Source organism: Chaetura pelagica, unplaced genomic scaffold (assembly GCF_000747805.2).
Source record: "Chaetura pelagica isolate M959 unplaced genomic scaffold, ChaPel_1.0 scaffold170, whole genome shotgun sequence".
Lineage (NCBI taxonomy): Eukaryota > Metazoa > Chordata > Aves > Apodiformes > Apodidae > Chaetura > Chaetura pelagica.
This window is the reverse complement of record NW_009952048.1, coordinates 486,616-497,713: the sequence shown is the minus strand read 5'-3', so window position 1 is coordinate 497,713 and position 11,098 is coordinate 486,616. Positions and strand designations below refer to the sequence as shown.

Genomic DNA, 11,098 nt, shown 5'->3' with positions numbered 1-11,098 from the left:
TGGCTAGGTAACAGTACTTTAACTGAACCATGTCTCATCTATTACCCTTGGACATGAAAAATACTGCTTTCAAGCCACTGATAAAGATATTAAACATTGCAGAGCTGCAAAAAAAGCCAACCTGAAATACCAGAAAACCACAACTATGCTATTATTCCTCACAGAATTATATGTTTTACATCACATTTTCTCTAGTAACATAGAAGGCCTGCTTGTTTTTTCATTAGTCCCATTTTTTATATTTCTTCTGAGACTGGTACCTGGGTATGTTTTACTGAAAAATGCACAGCTACTGGGCAAGGCACAACTTTTAGTGAGATTGTCATAGTCTGTAGTAATTAACTAATATTCCAGAAACTTGTATTCCGAATAAAGATTTAAATGCTTTGGATAAAAATGTCTTATCAGCCACTACTTGCTTCCAATTTGTCAATGACTTACGAAACAGGCATATTATTTTGGGCAGTGCTCAACACTACTTCTTTTGGATGCTCAGTCCCACACTGAATACATGAAGTGATTACTAGTTTGGTCACACAAGTCTTTCTACTAGGCCAGCTTTTACTTATCAGTAAGCAGTTTTCATTTCTCTTGCTTATTATCTAGGCAATTGTATAAAAATGCTTTATTTGCCTCTCTTTTCTTTATTGGTTTTATGAGAAGCAGGATAATAACCCTGCTAAAATTGTCTGCTAAAACTAACAGCAATAAGACTTTTAATATTAATCTGACATTTAGTGAGTTGCTCCTCAGTTACTGTTTTGAGTCCTGTTCACAACAAAACAATGAGAATTTGTGAAGTTTTTCTTGCAATTCATTTTAGAGTAAGATTCAGTCATTCTGGAGAATTTGCAGGTTGTGCACAACCACGTTAGAGTTGCCAAAAATACATATTTTAAAGCACTGAGGCCCCCACAGAAAGGGAAAGGGAACTAATGTAAATGGAAAACATCTGCACATTTCAAAAAACATGTTCAGCATCATTATTATTTATATGTGCTCAAGTTATGACATTGATTTCTATTGTGTCTTATTATGGAAAACCCTGGCTAGAGTAAGAAAACATAGCACAAAAATACAGTTATTTGTCCAGGAGGTTTAGATTTTAAGATACGGAATTGCAATGCACAGCAGCTTGACCTAACAACTTAGCCAGCAAACTGTCATCTCTTTGAAGTAATTTCAGTTCTCTACAATGGCTCACCACCTAGTTACATGAACACCAGGGAACAGAGATGTGCTGCTGGGGGAGAGGGAAGAAATGAGGGGAGCTGGTTATCCAGGACCCCTGAGTTTTGACTAAAGTAGCCAGGGAACTGCACTCGCACTCCAATTAATGACTATCACCAGGCCCATGCAGTCTCTTCAGACTAGGGGTACACCAGTAAAGTCCCACCTGTTCATAATCCTGTAACTGAATTCAGAGGTTCCATTCCCAGTTACAACTGTTATATAAAAATCCTTAAACATCTGAGCAACCAGTCCCCACTAGAAAAAAACACCAAATGTCTATTTTGTAGTCTAGTCCAATTCTGAAAGAGCAATTGTTCTGCCTCTAGACTTGACCATAACCCAGCCATGACACAAAGCCTTCATAGAATCACAGAGTGGTCAGGGTTGGAAGGAACCTCTGGAGATCATCTAGTCCAACTCCCCTGCTAGAGGAGGTTCACCTACAGTAGGTCACACAGAAACATGTCCAGATGGGGTTTGAATGTCTCCAGAGAAGGAGGTTCCACAGCCCTTCTGGGCTGCCTGTTTCAGTGCTCTGTTACTCTTACAGTGAAGTTGTTTTTCCTTATGTTTAACTTGAACTTCCTATGCTGAAATTTTGCCTAGTTTATCTTGTCCTGTCATTGGACACTGCAGAAAAGAGACTGGATGTATCCTCCTAAAACCCCCCTTTAGATTTCTGTAAGTGTTTATGAGATCTTCCCTCAGTCTCCTCTTCTCCAGGCTAAACAGCCCCAGCTCTCTCAGCCTTTCCTCATAGGGCAGATGCTTCATTCATCTGATCATCTTTGTGGCCCTGTGCTGGACTCTTTCCAGTAGTTCCTTATCCTTCATGAACTGGAGAGCCCAGAATTGCACACAGTATTCCAGATGTGGCCTCACCAGGGCAGAGTAGAGGGGGAGGATAACCTCCTTTGGCCTTGATATGCTTCGTGCTCTGACTTCTCCTCACCCCTCCAAATCCCAGATGAGCCTAAGTGGCACTGATCCATAAACTAATATAATTCCTTGCATCTGCTACAGCACTGAAAAAAAACCAACAAAAAATAACTCTTTACACAGCATCCCATTCATTCAAACTTAGTTTAAGGTCTCTTGTACCAGTAAATTTAGCTGGGGATTTTAGACTGTCAGGTAGCATGTCTGGGCTTGATACACACCTGGGAAGGAACAAAAAGCACCTTGACAGCCCTGTCCTACACTGCCAACCACTGTGCTGCCTGAGGACTAAAACACACTCAGCCTCCAATTGCACTGTGCAACCAAACTGAAAAGCTTCATATTATGGTCCTAAAATAAGAAGCCATAATCCAAAGTGAAACATCAAAAGGCATCCTCCTTTTGTTGGAGGTGAATATTTCAGAGCATTAACAAATCCCAGCTCACACAATTCTTCTACATCTTGTAATATTGTAGATCGTCATTCTCATTGTTTAGTCACAACAGCAATGACATGGAGCTTGAGCTGCTGGCATGGGTATGGTTCTTTTGCTTTTTGTGTGTGTATGTATATATGTCTGATAGCTTTCAAGAAGATAATATGCTATGAAAAAATAAAACTTACAATGAAGCTCAAGCATAAAAGCAAACTGTAAAGCCAACTGTGATATCAGAAGTAGCCGATGCAATTCACAGAACCATAGAACAGAATCTAAGAATGGTTTGAGTTGGAAGGGACCTTAAAGATCATCTAGATTCCAACCCCACTGCATCTGCAGGGACACCTCCCACTAGATCAGGCTGCTCAGAGCCCCATCCAACCTGGCCTTGAACATTTCCAGGGATATCTTCCACTACTTTCCTTGGCAACCTGTTCCAGTGTCTTACCACCCACATAGTGAAAAATTTCTTCCTAATGTCTAACCTAAATCTCCTCTCTTCCAGCTTTAATCCATAACCCCTGGTCCTCTCACTACAAGTCCTTGTAAGAAGTCCCTCCACAGCTTTCCTGTAGACCCCTTCAGATACTGGAAGGCTTCTATGACTAGAAACATACAGTAAGAGATTAAATGCTCAGCTGCTCAAACCAGGAATAAAAACATTTTATAGCGAATGAGACCTGTATATTATTTTACATGGCTATTGTGCTACAGTGCTCAGATACATCTCACAAATAAGTTTGCCCACTATCAGAAGGGAGTTCTTGGGGGATAGAGAGGGAGGGTAACTGGCTATTTCCCAGTTCAGTAATGCCTTCATGATGGTCTAAATTATCCCAGTGGAGCAGGGGTGGAAGGGTGTGCATAAAACTGAAGATGCACACACCCAACCCAACAATCTAGGGGTCCAAGCTAAATTTACTAGTCATTTACTGGGAATGCTTTATTTAGGTGTAATACACATAAGCCTCTGATACATTTAACATGCACAAAGTTTCATACTTGCACCATTTTTAGCATAAAATGAGTTTAATTCTGCTAAAGCATAATGATATTGCTAGTGATACTTAATTTTACAACATTCAGAGTCACTATTTCAAGTATTTTTTCAGAAAAAGAAAAAAGAACAGGAGCCAAGTAATTAATTAGCAATCCCCAGAGCCCTGGAAATAATTAAGTCAATTTTCAACAACTTTAAATATCTGCACTTCACACAAAAGGGAAGTAACGTTAAAGGGGATAAGGTCCAATTACTTGAAGCACCAAGAGGTCGTTTTGGGAAATTCCATGATGTTACAGTGCTTTCTAAAGCTAAAGTCAATGTACAACTGAAGTATGTACACATGCATTCCCAGTACAGATCAGGCAATAACTTCAAGCTGTTCACCAAAATGAGAGGCACAGTCAAAATTCACATCTGAAATCACTGCAGAGAAATACTGCAGCAGAAGTGGAGAAAGAATGCTGCCTTCAATTGTGTTTTTAACTCTGTCATTCCCCTCTTGTTGAGATCTAATTTCCATACCACTTTTTAACATGTACAATGTATGCAGCACATTTTAACAGGCAAACATGTCCTTAATTAGTTAAGCCTTACAAAAGAGTCTACACTGTGCATTAGGATCAGTACATCTACACTCTGTACTAGGATGAGACTTTTTCCATAGGACTTTTTAGTTTGCACATAATCAAAATCAGTATCATAACGAAGAAAAACAAGTTCTTAGGATTCAACTTTTATATAGTTCCCTTCAAGCAGCTAGTACTAATTACACCTCAGAAAAGGACTTACTTCATTATCTGTTCCCACATCCAACATCACTGGAAGACACTCGTGAGGTTTCACTCCTCCGCAGGCCGTATAAAGTGCCAGTTTACCAACTGGGATGCCCATTCCATAACAGCCAAGGTCTCCAAGACCAAGAATACGTTCTCCATCCGTCACCACAATAGCCTGGAGGAAGAAATAAAAGCTTATTTGCTTAGATGTACTAAGCATTCCATTATATTCTTACCATGATGGGGTTTTTTTCATGTAAAAAACTTAACATGTAGAAACAAATCAATAGTACAACCAAGGCTCAGAACTGTTTTATTGTATTTCACACTGTGCTTTTGTTACCCTATTTTAGACTCTTGCTTCACTGTAAATGGAGCTTTCATATAAAACTTTTGTATTACATTACAAGGGAACTGGCATCGTTCCCTCTTAAGATTTTCTGTCAACAGTATGAAAATACAAAAGGAAGGGAATGGAATTCATCCACAAAAATAGAACTCTGGACTCCTGGGTTTTGTCACGGTTGTTTTCAGCAGAACCAGAGCCACTCATGCTGGCTACAGCTACCTGGGTCTTACCCTTCAAAGATGTATTTCTTCTTCCCCATAGCAAATAACACACTCCATCATGCTTATACACAAGAAAGTATGTGTTTTCATTGAAATGCAGGAGCTCAGTAAACCCCACAAAGCTGTCTGTGCTAAAAAGGAAGATGTTTCATAGTAAAAGAGTGTTCATTATGGCAAGCAGCTGACAACACAGTAATTTCCTTGCAATACTCTTGTAATGATCCATTCTACTTGGAAATTTGGTACTTTCTGAGAGCTTATCAGGTATCATACGTAGAGAACTATTAAGCCAAACACCAGAATGGGTTGCCAAGAGATCCTGTAGTCTTCACCCTTGGAGGTACTCAAAACCCAACTGCACATAGCCCTGAGTAACCTGCCCTGGCTGACCCTGCTTGAGCAGAAGGATGGCCTAGATGATCTCCAGAGGTGCCTTTCTACCTTGACCATTCTGTCATTCCCTGAAGCGCAGACAAAGCATTTAGAGGCTTTTTTGATGCATAAGATTTCATGCAATTCACCAATTAACCAGTAAAGGACACCTATAGCTAAACAAGGGTTTAAATGCCTCAAACTTTGGCTGCAACAGCAGTGTTTTTATTTAAAAAAAGAGCTAAGAAACCACTGAAATCTGATTATAAAAAGGTTATAAAAATATCTTAACCAAGCCACCTTGGGTGGAAGCCAGTGTCAGCTTTGTCATGCAACTAAAACTGAACTGACCTTGACAGTGTGTTCTGGCCAGGACTTGAGCATCGTAGCGATGTGTCCCCGGTCATGGATAGTAATAAAGAGACCTCTGCAAATTAAAAAAAAAAAGGAAAAAAGTTTTCTTATAAACGGGCAATTAAATACTTCAGCATACATAAATACCATATTAAGTATGCAAATGTGTTTCCAACATACATAGATTCACTTCAATAAGTGCTCGGATTTGTATGATTAATTACATGTCTGCATTTAATAGTTGGACAACTTGTAGCTCAGTAAAGCTTCACTGAGCAGTGAGAACCTGTAAGAGGAATTCCTGCAAATTGCTAAATTTGATTTTAAAGCTCACTGAGTACTTGATCTATTAAAACATGTGAATTGGCCCAGATCGTAAGACATATATTCATTGTTTAACAGTGATCACAGTGCCCCAGCCATCCTAACGTTATAGTCAATAGGACAAGGTTTTAAAATCAAAATAAGCCATATATTACCATTATAGAAAATAATTATAGATCATTCCAATGACAGTCAAGTGTCACTCATTTCATTCGTTATTTATTATAGAAGCAAAATAAATGTACTATCTTATCCCACTCTTCAGCATTTTATTTTTCATTTATTTTGCTTGACATGCAGCTATACATCCAGGACCACTCAGACTTAATTTAATTCCATTTCTTATCTATTTTTCTCATGTTATACAGTGAAAAAAATTTCTCCCACTAAAATTAATCTCTCAAAAAACATAAAGAAAACATTAATGAAGAAATATATGCTAGAGATGCCTTCTTGTAATTCAACTTTGCACTTGTAAGTATAAGGAGTTGTCTTCTGGAATAATTCTAAAACATTTAATCCACCTATTATAAAAATTACAAAGTAAATACTAGAGAAGACTATTGAAAAATAATTTAAATCTAAATCTACTACAATAGCTTCATATTCATAAAGGTAGGTACATGCCCATGTGGATCTAAATGAAACTAATAATTCAGGGAAATTATTGTCACACATGACCACAAGTACTCCAAGTCAAGCAAAAACTTTCCTGCAGTGTTAAAAATCAGTCAAGACACCAAAATTAGTCCAAAAATTACATTAATTTCATATGTTTATATATTTAATACATGTTAGACCACATATATAATAATGTGATATACATTTTTATATTGAGTTATATCTTCCATTTCATATTTAAGTGTTTTCTCCCCCGCTGATGTCAAAAATACAAAATTTTACTTGTTTCTTATTTTGGACAAAATGTAGTGTAAGACACATTGCAATTAACCACAGTATTTCTTAATCTCAAATCTAATTATTTAGAAACTAAAACTGCAACCCCAAGTACAGCCAGGCATTTTGGGTTAGACATTTTTAACTGCTTAAATTTCATTTTAGGAATTTCCCCCTAGAATTGGGATTTCTCTGATCCTGGCATTCACATTTCCCCTTCTGCTTCCATTCCCCCTTCTGCTTCCATTCCCCATGTTCAGATGTATCAGGCTGGATTTTTACATCTATCTGTTGTTTTTTAATAAGTCACACCTGTCAGGAGATTAATGCATCCACCCCAGTAGAAGCAACAGTCCCTGGGGCCTGAGCTGTTAATATTTACAGCACTTTTCAGAAGATGGGAAATGTACAGCTTCCAAACCCTTCTATTTGTGAGCCAGCCACCTGAAAAAGATGGCTCTAAAAGGAAAATACTGTAAAGCAGCAGAGCAAAATAAACGCAGATGCCTCCTTTCTGATATACTGTACAGGAATTGATTTTATAAAACACTGTATAAAGTGTTAAATCATAAAATACAGCTTAACAAAATTGCTAGCCTCAGAGACAGTCAATTGTGAGACGAAAGAAAATGCAGAGTGCAGCAGCAAAGCTATCTAGAGACATCACGCCTCTCCTCCCTGCCCCTCAATTAACACCAACCTAATAGGTTTGTGTTAAATGAAGCATGATTTTCTATTGATTTTCTAAAGAGCTGGAGCCCAGCCCGTTGAGGTTAAATGACCTCTTCCTTGCAAATCTAAGGAGAGAGGTCTCCATGGAATAAATTTCCTGGCAGAGGAAAATAAAGGCAGGGTGGTTGCTCCAAAAGGAATTCTGTTAGAACATTTGTAAGGACCTTTGAATAAGTACTGAGAGCCTATTTCAGAAATCTGTTCAAGCAGGATCACATTCAAGCAACAATGGAAAATAGGGGCTGATGTGTAAACAGAGCCATGTCGAAAGCATTTCACTCTCCTCCTTCTCTCCTTCCCTCCATTCTTCATGTAGATTAGTAAAATGTCTGTGGGCACATTGTCCTGATGGAGAAGACACCCCTTGATTAAAGGGCAGAGAATAAGAGAATAAGAATCTTTAGTTATTTTCTCTGGATCTGTTTTCCTAATCATTAACTTCTTTAGTAAAAATACTTTTCTCCTTTCTCTCTTTCATAGCGAGAAGCTACAATAGGTTGCAAGAAGAACCCCAGCTTGCAATCGGGTCAGCCATGAAAATATGCAAACTATGTTACTGGGATTGAATTCACTGGCAATTCTACCTCCAGACATCAACCAAAAGGTAGCACTATGTATTTTTCCTTTTCCATGAGGTCATGCTATGTCCTTGAAAAGCACTAACTACACAAGGTTATTACAAGTGAGATGTCTGTGGGCACATTGTCCTGATGGAGAAGACACCCCTTGATTAAAGGGCAGAGAATAAGAGAATAAGAATCTTTAGTTATTTTCTCTGGATCTGTTTTCCTAATCATTAACTTCTTTAGTAAAAATACTTTTCTCCTTTCTCTCTTTCATAGCGAGAAGCTACAATAGGTTGCAAGAAGAACCCCAGCTTGCAATCGGGTCAGCCATGAAAATATGCAAACTATGTTACTGGGATTGAATTCACTGGCAATTCTACCTCCAGACATCAACCAAAAGGTAGCACTATGTATTTTTCCTTTTCCATGAGGTCATGCTATGTCCTTGAAAAGCACTAACTACACAAGGTTATTACAAGTGAGATAGGGTGACACAAACTGACAAGACAGTCAAAGTCAACTATTTGGCTACCTAGCAGACCTTATAGCTCTTTTTGGGGTGTCATAGCACAACTGTGAGTAGAATTGAGAATGGGGTAAGCTACACAATTTAAATTGGATTAAATTATATATGTATTTCAGTCCAGAAATAAAAAAAAGAATTCTCTATTTTAGTATCATGTTAATAGCAAGTACTGTTATGTCAGTGATGTACATACACCCTGCTCTGTCAGATGCAGAGCAAGAGACAGCCCATGTGGTGTAAAACATTAAAGCACATGGAGAGAAAAGCAAGATACATAAAAAATAAAATCTAAAAAGAGGAAAAATATGCTGCTTGTTTTTCAGTATGTACATATTCACATACCTAACAAGAAAAGCATCTCACAGGGAAGAAGCATAAGTTCCCCTGTACACACTTTCAGAGCAGTCCAACTTGGAAAGTTCACTGTAATGAAAATGTTGAACGTTCAGCTCTCTTTGAACTGACATTTGGTTACACATACTATCTTTTCTTGCAAGGCAACAAATTGAGACCAGCTGAGGCTCAAAAGGCCAGCAAAACTGTGACTTAAAACTGTCTTCAAATCAAGGTGCTAATTTTGAACCTGGCACAGTGCAGATCTATGTGAAACTCATCTGAATGCATATGCAGAAGGGCTCATCTGCAGTCACTTTGGCTCCAGTTAGCCTTCAGATCAGGACTGGTTTATACCAGTCTAGCCAAAGGGATCACTTCTACCTACGCACGCTTCAGATAGCCACAGGATACATGAAACTGCAGTGGAGGAATAATTATGCAAATTAGTAACTATGCCTCCTTTCTTCCTGTCACAGCACCAGTAAGACCAGAGCCCCCTGAAGAATGAGGGGAGAAGCCATGCTAGGACGTCCAGATCCACTCAACAAAGGGTGGATCTATTTTGGGTCACTGAGCTCACTACACTGTAGCAGATTTTACCAGTTATGTGGAGGTCATTCTATATCACATAATTTGGCTCTGTTTTATTAGAACTCTGATCTATGAGAACAAAGTTAATGGGATTAAATGGAGTTTTTGTTTATTATGCTTCAAGGAAATAATGTTCTACCATCAATGTATTTGTCTATTTTGTATTGAAGAACAGTTTAGAAAGCTGTGTCATAGTAACAGAACAGTCCTTTCTTTCCTTCTCTTATAATAACAGGAGGGAATCTAACACGTCTTAGAAAATGCCAAACATTTTTAAATGAAAAAAAGTTCAAACTTCTCTCACAACCCTACATGATCAAAACTGTTATTTGAATTATGAACTGTACATAGAAGTATAGTAGAGGTGACTTCACTTCCCCGGGAAGTCTAAATCAACAAACTTAATAATACGAGAAAAATCCCAGGGATCAGTCTCAGTTTATTTCTGAGCCCAAGCTTCCCAAGCTCCTGTACTTTTCAAGAAAGTGGCAAACTACCTCCCTAGTCCCTGCTGAAATTCCCTCCTATTTTTGTTAAGATTATAAAAAGTCGTACAATACAAACATTGTACTAGAAACTCTGAGTACTTATATTCCTCTCCCAAGAATGTTCTGCTCTTTTTTTCAGCCAGAAATAACAATATTTCCCATTGTAACTGCTCAATATGGTCTCGCACCATCATATTAAATGTACTCAAACTTTTAATTACATCTTACCTTACTAGGTTTCTTTGCATAGTAACATTTATTCTAAAGCCTCTGAGGCTTAATAAAATACTGACGGGCTGATTTAAGAAATGCTGCTGTTCACAGATTTATTTATTTTTTTTTTACCTTTCCCTTTGTACAGTAATGAATGTTGTTACTTTACAATACACAGGTATTCCTTTCAATAAGTAAAATACTTGATGCTGAAACTTTAGGCTGTTACTAACCTTCATCCTGAATTCATCAGTATTCATTAAACTTGGTCTTTAAATTTTCTATGCATTGCATACTCAAATTGTATTTAAACAGGAAAGTTTGTAAGAAGCAAACCAAAGATTGTATCAGAGAGAAACATCAAAAACAGGACAGCAGCATTAACAGAACGGTATGTACTGTAAACACCTCTGAAAATCTGGAGATGTACATGAGTAAGATAAAGTTCATAACACAGAGAAGTACTAGCAGCCCATGAAAAACAATGGAGAGTAAGTCATTAACCCAGAAAAGAGACAAAGTTTATAAAAATGTTATGTTATGTCAGGTTTGGCATATGCTTTCCTAAATAGTGGATTATAAATAGTTATTTTTTTAGAAGAAAATTACTTCAAGTATTCTGTAAGAGAGATGCTAACATCTGCCAACCCTACTTAGCTGTCCTTAAAAGAATAATAGAAGCCTCATTATAAATTTTACTAGTGACTCAAAAGCCCAATTTGGCAGAGGATTGTAGGG

At 37.8% G+C, this 11,098-nt stretch overlaps 1 protein-coding gene across 1 annotated transcript in view; it reads right to left on the bottom strand.

Annotated features, from left to right (window-relative positions):
• ME1 (malic enzyme 1, NADP(+)-dependent, cytosolic) overlaps positions 1 to 11,098 on the bottom strand; it is a 129,384-nt gene that overhangs the window by 93,465 nt on the left and 24,821 nt on the right. The window contains exons 3-4 of the mRNA XM_010003004.1: positions 5,685 to 5,760; positions 4,405 to 4,566 (exon numbers count right to left, since the gene is read on the bottom strand). Coding sequence (XP_010001306.1) covers positions 4,405 to 4,566; positions 5,685 to 5,760 — 238 coding nt within the window. The remainder of the gene's footprint in view (positions 1 to 4,404; positions 4,567 to 5,684; positions 5,761 to 11,098) is intronic.